Source organism: Halyomorpha halys, unplaced genomic scaffold, assembly GCF_000696795.3.
Source record: "Halyomorpha halys isolate HHAL.00 unplaced genomic scaffold, Hhal_1.1 Scaffold459.1, whole genome shotgun sequence".
Classification (NCBI taxonomy): Eukaryota; Metazoa; Arthropoda; class Insecta; order Hemiptera; family Pentatomidae; genus Halyomorpha; species Halyomorpha halys.
The window spans coordinates 879,734-895,136 of NW_027116111.1; the positions used below are offsets into that span (position 1 = coordinate 879,734).

General features: G+C 29.5%; 2 protein-coding genes across 3 annotated transcripts; one reads left to right on the top strand and one right to left on the bottom strand.

Moving 5' to 3' along the window:
- Positions 1 to 310: 310 nt before the first annotated feature.
- On the bottom strand, positions 311 to 14,831 carry LOC106683057 (uncharacterized). 2 transcript variants are annotated; one of them, XM_014424269.2, is made up of 9 exons: positions 14,607 to 14,831; positions 14,460 to 14,533; positions 8,828 to 9,048; positions 8,585 to 8,751; positions 4,433 to 4,488; positions 2,122 to 2,339; positions 1,928 to 2,048; positions 1,749 to 1,810; positions 311 to 526 (listed from the first exon to the last, which is right to left on the bottom strand). In XM_014424269.2, the coding sequence occupies exons 1-8, from the start codon at positions 14,740 to 14,742 to the stop codon at positions 1,763 to 1,765; spliced, it is 1,041 nt and encodes a 346-aa protein (XP_014279755.1). In that variant the 5' UTR covers positions 14,743 to 14,831; the 3' UTR covers positions 311 to 526; positions 1,749 to 1,762. The 2 variants fall into 2 exon arrangements, with proteins under 2 accessions (XP_014279755.1, XP_014279754.1); XM_014424268.2 differs by lacking the exon at positions 1,749 to 1,810.
- Positions 4,848 to 7,851, top strand: LOC106683058 (uncharacterized). The gene has a single exon (XM_014424270.3). The coding sequence runs from the start codon at positions 4,995 to 4,997 to the stop codon at positions 5,622 to 5,624; it is 630 nt and encodes a 209-aa protein (XP_014279756.1). The 5' UTR covers positions 4,848 to 4,994; the 3' UTR covers positions 5,625 to 7,851.
- Positions 14,832 to 15,403: the final 572 nt, after the last annotated feature.

Consider the following 15,403-nt stretch of genomic DNA (forward strand, 5'->3'; position numbering starts at 1 on the left):
TATTATATATTAATTAAAATTAAACAATTAGATTCTTAAAATGGGTTACTATTTCTTTGCCCCGTTGAGAGTATTCCTATTGTCATATATATTTGGATTGTTCCTCGCGTGTGCTCTATCATAGGCTAAGAAATATTTTGAAATTATTGAATTTATTATTTTAAAGGTGATAACTTGAGACATAACATTAAATAAACTAAAAACCAAGAACCGATTCCATTAATATGACAAATTAGTGTAATTAACTGATATTACAAAATCTATAGTACGTTCTTAAATGAACGAATAAGGAAAAAACAAAAACAAATAATCATAATAACAATCTTCTGTATTAAAACCAAAATAATTCTAAATTTTAACGTTCAAAATAGTCTTCATGTGTGGTTGTCGATACTGGCTCAGGACTTATATCCTTGGGGATGGATGCATTACCAGTGATAGCTATGTAACAGAATGCACCAGAGGATGGGATAGGCTGTTGTCGCATGAAATCCTGGGCCTCATCTGAACCAGGATTCGTAATACTCTGGAAACAAAAATAAGACACTCTATTGTCAGGTTTATTATAACCAAGGTGTAATAAAAACAATAGTGCAATGTTAGGTCGAATCAGAATTATTATTACTGAAGATCAATTATTGAGTGTAAAACATACAGTCCATTTTAATTCTTTAACTCAATTTTTCGCAGATTTTCCCACCTATCGTTGTTTTCCAGGCCTAAAATAAAAGAAATGATTGCGTTTTTGAAACTGATAATAAGCTAATTACAATCTGTATTTAACTGTATTCATTTGTCCACTTAAGTTTAACTTGTAAACAAATATTTGAATATATAATCTCGATGATGATCGAAGATTAGCAAAATCATTAATTACTTCTTCAAAGTCTATTTCTTTAAGAACATCTCTTTCTGTGGACATCAATGATAAACTGCTCAATCTACCTTGAAGCAATTCCTCATTGTTCATTCTTAATTCATATTAATTTGTCGATTACAGAAGTAGAGCTCTGTGGGCCGCAGACTCTGAATACGGGCCTTTAGAGTTAGGATGACAATGGTTAGAACACTTGCACTGTCGTACATTTAAGATAATGGACCGAAACATCAGCACACGTGAAACCGTGTATCTTTAATTTGTGTTTTATTTTAATTACTACTTCCCGAAATTATATCCTTATTCATGTATAGGAAGATGGTCAGGGTTGCGGTCAAAGGAGAAATAAAAATAGTTTACAACTATTTATTTTCCGACGTTTGTAGGGCCCCCACTTTGTAGGGCTTCATCGGGGCTAAAAAGATACAAAATGATGCAATGATAAGAATAAAAATACAAAGATAAGATACAATGATAAGAATAAAAATACAAAGATAAGATACAATGATAAGAATAAAAATACAAAGATAAGATACAATGATAAGAATAAAATATACAATGATATATGATAATGAAATATATGATACAATGATAAGAATTTTTATTCTTTTCATTTATTTAACTCTTGAATTTGGCCCGTATAATAAATGGGCCAAATTCAAGAATTTTAACCTTAACTAATCCATCAAAAATCCTTTCTAATTTCAATCTGGTAATTTTTTTGTATAATACTTTTAAATTAAAGAGATGAAATAAACATTTTTGATTTTATAGTAGATTATTTAGTTCTTTTCATTCTTTTCTTGCTCTCTCTTTCATCCATATAATTCATAAATTTCATGCATATATTACAAGATAATAATTAGTTTACCTCTATTATTAGCACTAATTCGTATCTCTGCTTAGATGAAAAACAGTGTATGTTGACATTGGCTAAAAATAAATAAACTAACGTAAACGAAATATTTATATTTCATTTACTACCATGCTAGATGCTAATCTCTATAGCATTTATTGATTAAAATAATCTTACCGAATTTTCATATTTACCTGAGTCAAAAAGCCCATCCCTGTTTTATTTTCAGCAATCTCAGCAAGCGGCCTAAGAGTTTCTCCATTCTCTGGTGGTAATTTGTTAAAAGGTCTAACCATACGAAGATCTTGAATGTAACTGTAAAAATATTATTGAGTAAATTATATAAGTCAATGTTAGTTTAAAAGTAAAACATTTCATTAATAATCACCCCAACAATGCCTGCATATAATCGTTCCTGATAGCTTTCATCGTCAGACAGGAACATGTCCTGACTTTGGCCAGTGTTAAGATCCATACGGCGCAAATGCCTTTGTCTCTTATATCAGAGATGAGTGAAACGATTGGCTTTGCTAAGTAAAGAAAAAACTTGAATTCTTGGTCGAGTAATGCACCTGCTATTGGATGAACATTTCCATCTTGCTCATTCTGGAATTAAAATTTGATTTTTTTATTAGGCGTAGAAAGAAGGTGTATCATGGAGTTATGGATTACGATTGTTTATTCAAAGTTAAGCTTAAATATAAATATCTTTTAGTCTAATCAATGAGTGACCCAAAAGAGCTAAAAGATAAGATGTGGGGATGGGAGAGGGCGAAGTTTTGACTATGAGACTTTGTTAAGAAGACGTATGGGTAAGGGGTGAGGGGAGGAGAAGGTGATGAACATCACAACTTACTAATATTCCTTCAGATTACTACGTTCTTTTATTGTACTCTACACTGTATATTCTACTAGTTTTATCATATTTTGCAATGCTGTATCTTTTTCTCATCTAGCATTCATGAAGCTCTGCAAAGTGGAATGAAACATTTCCTACAAATAAATAGTTTTTCTATAGTAGGTAAGGCAGAGGGGATAGTGGTGTAGACTCTTAGTATGCTCGTCTCTCCCTTCTCTACTTATCATTAACAAATGTCCGAAGTCAATTGCTTGTCTTCTTTCTCCATGTCCTCTACAACCCCTTCGTTGATTGGACTACTTATTTTATTAATACATATAATAGAATAGAATAGCCCCAAGCTCAAATACTGATGGTTAAATTTTCTCAGGTATATAATTTGGGTGCTTCACCACAATGAAATCGAGTGACGTCACTAAGGATGATTGAGCTCCAATGGAAGTTATTCCTGAGTGCCCTTTTTTCGTATTCTATTTACAAATATATTTTTAAAAAATTGATATTATAGCTTTTCATGGTTTTCTTTATGAATTTGAAAATCAAAATTTGCACCTGCGCGAAATAATAATAATAGTATTGAATTAGATATTTAAAATTATTGAATATTTCAAAATGATTAATAATATTTCAACTTAAAATTAATCCTAAAATTGGAAACAATCACTACCTGTATGAACCGGCCAGAGGCGGACTAAACTGCCGCGTAAATATTCTTCCGGCGGGAATCTCTGGAATAGACTGCTTCAGTCATCCAGCCCGTCGCATTGGTGCTTGTTCCGTGAGTTTATATTATGTTCATATTATTACTGTGTTTTGATTTTAATCATTTCATTACTAAGTAGACCTTTATCAACAGTATTGAGTTCCCTTATTATTTGTTGATATTAGTAATTAATGAGATTAGTAACCATCTTTTTATTGCATTATTCCCTGAAGCTATGCCCAAGCTTACATACGCATGCGTGCGCGAATATTGGTTCTTGATTTAGTTTTAATATTGACGAAAGTCTGTTTTGACTATCCAACTGATTATTAATTTATTAAAGCAATTTAATTATTAGTTTACAATATCTTTTTTCACTTTCCCACTTTATCAACACTACATTCTAATGTACTATTATTCACCATATATTTATATGGTTATATGGCTTATATTATATGCATCAAATATTATTACGTCAGAAAAACATATTTAGGTATTTAAATTTATACATACTAATTATGTACATTATATACAAAAAACATTTGCTTGCTTAGTTCACAAAACTGAAAAGAAAAAAAAGTGATTTTAAACATTTTTTGCCATGTAATTTTATTATTTTTAATTGTTATTCCATTAAGTTAAGAAGTTTTATAGTTTTTAGAGGAAGATAGTTCGGATGGCGGTTAATAAAGGTATCAAAATAGTAACAAAAAACTATTGGCCACCAACATGTATATTTCCTCATATTGTTATTATTAATATTTTTATATACTTTGTACACTTAACAATTTATTTTTTATTTTTAATGTTCTTTCAATTCTAAACTGTTTGTATCTTGTGTTCTTATTTAGCCCTGGCGAAGCCCAGAAAAGTAGGACGAAACGTTGGTTAACAATAAATAGTTATTTGGTACCTTTATTGACCACTGCCCGGACTATCTTCCTCCAATCTACTTCATACCGTCAACTACCTTCTTCCAATTTTATAGTTTTTTGTGGACGAGTTTTTGTTTTTAAAGCACTGTTTAATCATGTATGTGAAAGTTGGTGGTTTTATTTCTTCCTGTCGACTAGTTTATAAAAGTGGTTTTTTGCCCATACTTCTTGGTAACACTAATAATTTATTTTTATTCCTTACCTCTCCGCAACATTCATGACAACAGCATCTCATTACACTGTCCTCAGCTCTGAGCTCTGAAAAAATAATGGGCCTTTACTATTTGTACCCTCCTTTATAAATGAGTTATGAAGTTTCTCGCCGCTAGAACTTTTATTTTAAGTAATTACCAATATAACTTATTAATGCGAATGTGTATTTTTAAATATATATTTATTAATAACGCATTTTTATAAATATATTTGAACTTGTTGAGCATTACTAGAAATATACTGTGATCTAATATTATGTGATAAAACTCCATACAAAGTACTTCGTGTGAAGTTATTTTACATATTTAGGTAAAACATTTATTGGTTGGTATTTTTTATTTTTTTAGATTGAAAGATTTCGTACAAATAACTCTTATCATGTTATCTTATACAATCGTTACTTGGAGGTTATAGTAGCTGACTGTTATCCTACACGTCCATTTCTTTTGGGATAAACAATTCGCTTAAGTAAGTAGGTACCCGAGCTGGCTTTCATTTTTAAAGTTTATACATTATCTACTCGTATAATTTTTCGGAATTCATTTGGAAAAATGGTTTCAACGAATATAGAGGTACCAAAGCTCCCATTACTCGTTATTTGTGGTCCATCTGGTTGTGGAAAATCCACTATTCTTGACATGCTGTTTAAGCGGTTTCCAGATAAATTTGGATTTTCCGTTTCACATACAACCAGGAAACCGAGAGAAGGTGAAAAACCAGGCCATCATTATCACTTCACAACACCAGAATTAATGAATGAATCTATTGCTAAAGGAGAGTTTTTAGAAACAGCTAAATACTCTGGTAATATCTATGGCACTAGCATTAAAGCTGTTGAAACTGTTAGCAATGCAGGCAAGATATGTGTGCTCGATATAGAGATGGAAGGTGTAAAACAAGTAAAACAAAAACCAGGTCTCGATTTGATTCTAGTATTTATAAAGCCTCCTTCGATACAAACCCTGGAGGCCAGGCTGAGATCTAGAGGTACTGAGACTGAAGAGAGTCTCAAGAGAAGACTGAGTGTATGCAAAGAAGAAATCAGGTATGGACAAGATGGAAATTTCGACATAGTCATTGTTAATGATGATTTAGCTGCTGCTTATGGATGTTTCGAAGATTTTTTGATTGACGAACTTTTGAAAAGAGATGTAGAATTAGACAAACCATCAGTAAATTGAATAAGTGTAAAAGTAATATTTATTTTCTTTCTGTATTAGAAAGAATATTTGTTCAAATGAATTTAATTAGGAAGTTATATTGTAGATAGTAAAATGTACATGCCTAGTATGTATGTAGAAATGTGTATTTGCTGTTGTGAAGTCTATCTAAATAGGTCTGTATATTTCAATATATAGATAGTAAATAATATCTACATTAAGGTAATTGATTAACTCGTTTAATATTAATATAATCTTATTCCATTGGATTTTATCTGTCAGGCATTTATATTAGGTAAGACGTTTTTTATCACTACCATTCATTTAAAATTTAAATTATAAAATTTACAAACTAATTTTCAAAAAATATAATTTACATGCTAAAAATTATCTTAAGTATACTATAGTATTGTCTACTTTAAATGGACTCTTAAAAATTTTAAATGAGTTAGGCTGTACATTTTCTATATAGGTGATCAATTCCACAGTCATACTCTTTAAATATTTAACTGGTATTTTTGAAGTTTTAATTAATGATATGTAGTTTATATAGAAAGAAGTGTGAATAATTTTAGTTCTCAAGCATACTTTTTAATTGCTTTATGCTATTTTTACATTTGAATTACATTTTTGTTTACTTTTACTTTTGCACTTTTGACTCTGGTAAACATGTATACATAGGTAAGTATAAAATGATGTTTATTTACTTGCTTAGTACAAACAAGCATGAATGGATTGGATTCTTTTTTCTTTATCACTATACTTAATGTTTACTTTACCAGTGATTTTTTAAGTTACAATGTATTTTCATTTTAAAAAAAAATGTTAATAGATGAGACACCAATTTTAAAATAATTCATTCAGTACTAATTAACTTTAAATAACTGAAAAATATTGGATTATAATTTATTATACAGTTTCTGTTTTGTATCAACGAATTTAAGACTGAATATTTTTTAAATGTATATTTTGTCCTTTGAAATCAGAAAAAAATGTTAGCTTTATGTGATCATAAAACCTGATTATAATTTTAATTGCAAAACCTTTACATTCGAATAAGAAGTGATAATAAAATATTCTGATCAAAATGGTGATTAAAAATTAATGGAAAACTGTAAATGTTTCTTTTGTTGAAGTCATTTCACTAAGAAAGAAGTTTCATTCTTTAATCTACTATGGGTACTATAATATGTGTAATAAAAATATTATATGTTGCTTAATATTACCTTGTTATCCATAATTAATTTTTGGGTAACTAGTTAAAACAGTTTACTTTTTTTTTAATTTTATGTTCCAATTATCTTCAGCCTGCCTGAACAATTCTTTTTTGCCAAACTTTCCTAAATAAATGAGCAATGCCCTTGGAATTCAAATTCAAATTTTATATTATTGATACTTTAATTAATTTCAGTTTTCTATTGAGATTTCGGTGGGTCCATCATGAAATATAAATTGAACTCCACTGGCCAGGTCTGTATCGATGCTTTTTCTGATTGAGTGTGAGGGTGGACCCCAGATTATTTATTATCATAGCCTCAAACATATTATTTAATAGTTTCTTTATTTTTTTTTCTGTTAAAAATTCTACATAAATAGTTTTTTCATGGGAAGCAAGGTTTGATGATAAGCATAATTGCAGGATTTTTCTGTTATTGGTATTAAAATTTAAATTATTTAGCTACAGTGTTACCATGTTTTGCCCAGCACTAGATATAGTACTTTATTGTTAAAATTGAAATTATTTTATGTTTTAAATATAAAATTACACAATTGGTTTTTATTAATATTGGAAAAAAAAGTGATACATCATTTGGTAAATATGAAATATATCAGTTTTATGTTCAAATTTATTTGCTTGAAGGAAAGACAAATCTATTAAATCAAAATGCTGTTTAAGATTCTAGAATTAAAAAAAGGTTTTAATATGAAATGATCATATTATTGTAACATTAATGCTTATTCTAGTATTAGAATCATAACATTATCTTCATTATGTTATGTTTTTGTATATTTGGTTATATTGGCTGGGCCCATAATTGCTTTATTAGAGTGTGATACTAGTGCTTAAGGTGTAAAGAATAATTGTATGTAGCTTACTTTTTTACTTGTTAAATTTTTTTTTGTTTGGAAACATGTTTTTTATTTTAAAATTATATGCTCTCATCAATTTCTTAGGTTTTATCAAGATTTTTGTAAGTATTCACTTCCAGTTTTGTGCACTTTCAAAATATAATTTTTGAATAGATTATTTTTGTCTAAACCTTTTTACCTGTTCATTTATTTTTTTTTTAAATATAATGTTTTTTGAGCATTTAAAAGGTTATACTATGATGAGGTCAGTTTAATAATTATACCTTCTTCACCATTTTTACTGGATACGTACGTACATTTTTACCCTAACGATGTTTCAAGCTTTAAGAATAGATTTTATTATAATTATTTTTTAAGAAATTTCATTTATTAAAATATCTAATAAACTTTAAGGGAGGGGCCATATGTTGGAACATCTGTATTAAAGAAAAATACATTTATGCATCTAATAAAAGTAGTGATGAAGTTCATGAAGTGATGGTTCATATATGATAACACTAATCCTTAATTCTGTCTAACTTTAGACAAATTTGACTGACCCTTTACGAAAAATTTGTGTGCTGAGGAAAATACGTTTAAGCATGGATAAGCAGTGGATGGAATCTGACAAAATCTATAAGAGGATTACTACATACCAACTTGCTTTATTCTTAAAAAATTCATAAAAATCAGATTCACATTCCAATTGCTTATACCTGAATACAAATTTGGCTACAGATGGATAGGGAACCATATTTATTCCTAGCTGTGCTGCGAAAATGTTTGATTCTAATGAAATTTTTTATTTTTATTACTTGCAAGAATAAAAATATTCTTCTCTGTAGTGAGGAAGCAAAAACTATTTGTGATGTATAATGTTGAGTTTGAATTCTGCCTTACTATTTGTTTACCTTTTAGAAGTTCATCCCAGTACGCTTCCTTCTCCCACCTTGCCAAAGGTAAGTTTTCAGGAGTTTTCAATAAGCTAATGTCTAGGAGTTTTCCTAAGGAGGGAGGTTCTAGAAATATTCCAAATATAGTATCAGTCATCAAGATCAGAGTAAGGTGAAGTAAGTACCTACAGAGCAATTATGCTTTCAGAATTGAAATAACAAAGTAACTTGGTTTCATTCAAATTTGGAAATGGGCCATACTTATTTCTCTTTGTTCTCAATCGGCTTGCTTGGTATTCAGGTGCAGCAAGTTTTTTTAACCATGGGAGAACTTTTAAACGGTCTCCATAGACACTCATGGCAGGGAGAAGTTCCTTGATAGCCCCCATATAAAAAATAAATTCAGTATTCAGTGAGTCATTTGGAATATTCTGTGGTTTTTGACATAATAACTGAGTAGTCCCAGCATAGGTTCTGTATGGCTGAAAATGATTCAATACTTATTATGTTTGTTATATTGTTGATTTAATGCGGGTTACTATAAACAATTATAAAAATATCTGGTTAAATTGGTGATGTAAATTATGGAATTGCTCTGTAAATATAAAATTGATTGATAAACAATGATCTAAAAAAAATATTGTTCTTCATGATTCACAGCAGTTTATGGTTGTTTCTCAAGAAATTTCATGGAGTATTAGATCTAAGATATGTGTTTTATTAACAATCATTTGTTATTGAAAATTTAAATCCTTCATAAAATAAAGAAATTTTTGGACCTTTTTTTTTTCAAGTTATTGCAAACATTTATAAATTCTCAGGATTTTACATGAATCCAATGTTATTATCCATAAGCTAGAAATTTTTATATTGCCTCATTAATAGCAGATGGATTGATTAGTGGATATAGGAGATCTCATTGATTATAATGAAATGATAATAGCTTAATATGAGGAGAAGATGGTTGGGGGTGCGTTCAGCAAATAAACAAAAACTCATTTATTACTGCCAACCTTTAGACCTGAGTTTCAGGCATTCATCAGGGCTAAAAATAAATAAATAAATGAAGAGATAACTACCGTCACTTAGAGAAACATAAAAATAAAGGAAAATAATAAACAAATACATTAGAAAACATGCAATACAATGAATAAAGTAGAAAGTAGTATTACAAAATAATTTTTTTTTCCTACCTCCTAAAAAAAAAAAATAAAACAAATTACAAATATATACAAAGGAAAGAATATTATGTACATATACCGGCGATTGAAAACACCACTCAAGCTTACCTTTTGCTATCTTCTTAATAAGTCAAAATAAATTATGATTTTTATATTTGTAAATCAGTTTTTCAATGATTTTGGGAGGGAAATTATTGTTTAACAGGATCTGTTTATATGGAGAGAGTTATTTTTTACTCCTCTATGTAACTGTCTTACCCATTGTATCACGTATTTCATTTTTCTTCCATACATTTCATTATGTTGATTTTAATTGTTTTTCATTATTTTAGATACTACTTACATGTTTTATTATGTTAAGTCCATTACTCATCATTTACATTTTCTTTCCACCTTTCATTATGATTATTTCTTCAACACTTTTTTTTAATTTTTCATAATTTAAATTTTGTATAATTCTTACTTCTATAATATCATATTTCATCTTCTATTATTATTAATCAACTACTTTATTCATTTTTAGGTATATTTCCAAATGTGTTTGTTCATTATTATCCTTTATTTTATGGTATTCTAAGTGATTTTTGTTATCCCTTTTTTTGTTTTTTTAGCCCTGATCAAGGCCTGAAATTCAGGTCAAAATGTCTGTCTAAGTAAATAAGTTCTTGTTTATGTCTGTTAATTTTCTGACCATCTTCTCATTATTAGTTGAAAAAAAAGTCACTGGCAGTTTCTAGATATTTTTTCAAATATTCAAAGAATTTATCCAAATTACCTCATTAGCAACAGATAAATGATCAGATGAAAATGTGCTGATTCAGAAAATACCTTGTGAGGTATATATTTGTGGTGGTTTGAATCTTCTTGACAAATGAATTTACATATTTTTATTCTAGTTATGTAATGTTTTCATTACAGTAAATTCCCCATAAATGAAGGACCCCAGTTCAAGTCTGGCTGGGCAGAAAATTGTATTCTGTTACACTGTAGCCCTGAGTCAACTCTTGTGGGTTCTGGAGCAGCCCTCCTTGGGTCCACTCAGCCTCTTTAATTGGGTAAAAATCTGGTGGTCAAGAGTGATTCTGACCAAATCACCTCCTTGCACAACCATTGGTCTAGTAACAGTACTACCTTACAAAGTACTGAACCTCTGACCCTTCATGGGTTGTAGCGGTACAGATATTAATTTAATTTTAAAATTTCAGGAGATATGTAGGGTAAGAATCCCTGAACAACGTTTAATAAATTCAATAAAAAAACTAATCAAAATGTTTATTTTAATTTTGGATATCGGTCATAATACTTCCTATGTAAACATAGGCTAAAGCTATATTTAAAAGATTATTACAGAAAATAAATCATTGTTACTTATTTTATTATTATCACATTGTTATTTTCAATTTTGAATTATATTCGAGTGTGAAAAATTATAGCAGTATAAAATACAATGCTCCTGGAATTAACTCCAGAGTACAAGCTAAGGGGTTTTAAAGTACCTTTATTTATTTTTATTATTTAACATAACTCGTTGTTAGCAATAGATAAATACAAAATATTAAAGAATTTGATGAATAACTAAAGGAGAAAAAAATAAAAATAAGATTGTTTCTAATCGGAAAATAAGCTGAGACCACTCGATCTCTTTGAATTCAGTGGTCACCTCAGTGCAAAGTTATCCTAGATACTTAACAGACAATTTTTGTTTTTAAAACTAACCAATGAGATATTCTATTTCAACCAGTAAAACCTGCTGCTTTTGAGGCAATAAAAAATGTTGGCTCCAAGACCTTTGGATTGCTGAATTTCAACTCTTACATTTAAAGCGTTTATTGGTGAGATAAAGTTCTGCGGCACAAGGAAAAACTCTCCAAACGAAGATGTTTTGTATCACATCGTATAGTTTTTAGGGCCTTAAGTCACTCCCAAGTTTCGTTCGGTTTGGTGGAGTCGTGTTGAAGTAACCTAATGTTCTCAATCTTTCAGGAGGTGAAAATTTTTGAACAATTTTTTTTTATTTTCTGTTGCTACTTTGTTCTAGCCAAGAATACTACAGTTTAACTAGAGATGCGTATCATGAAGCGTTTTATTTATTTTTTTTCTGGTCTGTTATTTTTATCCATGATCAAATACGAGGGCTGTCCACAAAATAACAGACGTTTTGGCCTATCGTGGAGATGGTGGAGATCGAGTCGCCATCTTGGTGTCCGAACGTTCCTACATTCAGTACGCACCCAGCTGTTGTAGCGTATCTTTCAAATGTATATAATAAACTTTGAGTTTTTCAATTTGTGAATTGTTTATTCTATCGTAGGCCAAGAGAGACAAACAAGTAGTCATTTCACTCCAATTTTTTATTACTTTAATATAAACTTCACAGCCAAGAGTTAAAATTTATGACTCTGCCAACTATGGTAAGACGGAATAAAAAAAAAAAAATAGTGAATGTTTCAAAATTACAACAAAGTTTTTGAATTTTTACAGGCAAAGAAAAGAATTTCGTGTTATTTTCGGTTTGAAAAAGATTCAGTTTTTACCTAGACTATACAAGGGATACAATAAATGTTGGAGTATTTAAGGTCCACTTCCCCTGAAGTTTAATTTAATCGAGAAAAATCTAATTGCTAAAAAGTTTCGCTGGTTTTATTCAGTGCTCCTTATCCTTATCCTCCGTATCCTTAAGAGCTTTTTACGTTCAATAGTTCCCGGGATACAGTTTTTTTAAAAAGCAACATTTCATAACAAAAAATCAGTTGTTAGAGAATTTATTTTTGGAAAGAATATCTCTCTGGAATCATTAGTCATACAGATTCTACTAGCACACAAATTAAAGCTAGTTGAACGTACAATAAACAGTAAACCTACCACGTCTGGTAAAATGAACGTCTTTGAAATTTTGTTAAGAATTTCTTAGATTGTTTTTGTTGAGAGAGAGGGGGGGAAAGTCTCTATTAATCAATACGCATTATTATTTTTATGATTTGGTTATATAAATTGCCATGCTCTTGGACATACAATTTCCATAATAATAGACAAATAAATTATTTTTTGCTTAAAATTTTCATCTTACATGAGCCGTTTATTTTATTTATTTCTTAAATCACAAAAGAGTTTCCAATGACGCTAGAAATAAATCTGACTTACTTTGTTCTAATAAAATATATGTTGGCCTTCTTTACTTGGACACCTTTTGGCTTTTGTCATTTTTAATACAAGTAAACTCATTTAATGCAGTCAGCACTATTTTTTCTTAATATATATTCATGTAGTGCAATATCAGGAACAATAACATACAAACACGCTAAAATTATGAAAACATTTTTTTTTTATTTGATCTTTTTAAATTTTGTTTATTAAAAGTAACCCCTTAAAATTATTACAAAATGGAATATTGTTCGAATAAATTATATCGAATTATAATATATGAGTAACAAAAAGAAATGGTTTACTTGTTGCTACCATTGGTTCAATTTAGAAAGGATCAAAGTATCTATGTATCCATGCATTTAAATGTCTTTTCAATGAATACCTTGCGTGTAAAGTCCTAAAGTTATTGCACAATGTAAACAAATTCTGAAAGAACAGACACAGTTCTACAACAAAATTTTAATAATTTTGGGTGAAATGTTTAATATGCCATATTAAAGTCAATGCAAGTAATAGTCAGATTTAAATTATTAAAAAAAATTTTTTTTTTTGAGAAATGTTTCGCCTTACTTGAGAGTGGTTTAGGGCTTTTTAATATCCACCAAATGCCATAAAACGGACCTAATTATACAAATAAGAACCGGATATATAAAATAAAACATTTGAAAAGATTTTCTTAATTTAAAACAACTAGTTCGTGGTGGTGCTAATATGGGTCGAAAGAGCATTTATCTTTTAGATAAAATGCAGAGAAGTTGTTATTAACTATTATATGAACAATGTAGTGCAGCAGAAAAAAAAAATCCTTCAAATAAATCACGTTCAAAAATTGTTAATTTCTTTGATGAATACATTTTAAGTTTCAGATGGTGATAGAAATGAACATAATTTGCTTTCTCTTAAAAAAAAAAAAATTCTTAGCCTACTTAACTTGAAGCCTCTTTTGGTTTTTATAATTTTTTGTAATCATTTCATGAAATAAGAAAATTGTTTTCCTATTTTTCAGATGGAACCATATAAATTATTGATATCATTTACGAATAGGCATTGGATAGGGAATCTACTATACTCGCAATACAGATTGCAAAAACCTAAAAACGGATTTTATTATGTGTATAACAGCATATAAAACAAACAATATATATTGTTATGAAAGCCTATACTAACTTATAAAATATAAATGTTATTTATATATAATAAAAATTATATATACATTACATATTCTAAAGCGGTGGTTACTAACTGGATGCTGCTAGCGTATGCTAGGGGTGCTACAAGCGAATGCAAAGTTTCCAAAATATTACCAAAAAAATTAAATTAAAAATAGTAAATATGCATTGTATTGTAGTATTAACTTAGCACTGTTTCGATATGTTGTGCTAACTCGACAAGGATGCTGCGAAATATTTTTTTTGCGGGTACTGTGGCGAAAACATTTTGGGAACTGCTGTTCTGTAGGAAGCTACTACTTTATTGAATTGTAACTGGCAATAGCAATTTGACAATAATAAACTTAGATTGTATTAACTCATATAAAATATCTAGTACGTTGTATTGGAAGTTAGTACCTGGCAAATAGGTGAATGAGATCTGTAGAATCTTGGTACGGTGATATGACCTTTATCAACAGTAGTTTTATCAACTGTGGAAAGAATTGTCTTGTTATTAATAGAACAAATGAAATAATTGATTAATAAATATAGATGGGATCTTACTGTAGACGGAACTCATGTTCAGCCTACGTCGAGTGGAATCACTTCGTCTACTTTTTCTGTCACGCGGTGTCTCGTAACTTCTACGTGATCCCCTTGTACTTGTGTCTTTCTGATCATCTTGATTCTTTTGTGACATTGCAAGTTGGTGTTAATGATCACTTAAATTTAAAAAAAAATCTCAGAAATGTATTTTTCAAATGTTTAAATTTGTATTCATTATTGCTATTAAACGCATCAACATATGAGTTCTTTATTAGTAAACATATTGAAAATTTGAACTACTAATACTAATAGGGAACACCCATAAACATTATGGTATACAATGTATAGAATTTCCTTATTAAGTGTAACCCTTCAAACTTGGAGTATAATGGAGAGGGTAAGCTGCAAGGAAAAGTGTAGCCAAAAACGCGGACGTTATGAGCAAGCTGGGAGTTTCAGGATAGAAGGGGACAAATACCAACTACCTCCTGTCTCTTTTTACATTACTGTTGTTGAGTTATTATGACTTATAGCACAAATTTCTTGATTAAAGCATGAGTTTCTCGAGAACGGCTTCATGGATTTTCATTTTTGATGAACCAATTTACTGGTTAGCATTTAACATTTGCAATTAAATGAATATCTATATTCATATTGGGTATATTCCAATTTACCTCGACGTAAACCTGAACAAGGTGGGAATGGTCATCTTTCTTTTTGGCTTCACTTTCTCTTTGAAGAAGAGCAGGGTAAACTATCCCTCTGTCTCCAAATCAAACTACCTTTCGGGAGCACCACTCACCACCAATCTTTTA

Coding starts and splice junctions, on each gene's coding strand:
- LOC106683058 (XM_014424270.3), top strand. CDS start 4,995: ATGGTTTCAACGAATATAGAGGTACCAAAGCTCCCATTACTCGTTATT.
- LOC106683057 (XM_014424268.2), bottom strand. CDS start 14,742: ATGTCACAAAAGAATCAAGATGATCAGAAAGACACAAGTACAAGGGGA. Junction 9,049..14,459: donor CTCATTCACCTATTTGCCAG/GTACTAACTTCC, acceptor AATCATTTTCAG/CCATACAGAACCTATGCTGG. Junction 8,752..8,827: donor TTGAGAACAAAGAGAAATAA/GTATGGCCCATT, acceptor ATTGCTCTGTAG/GTACTTACTTCACCTTACTC.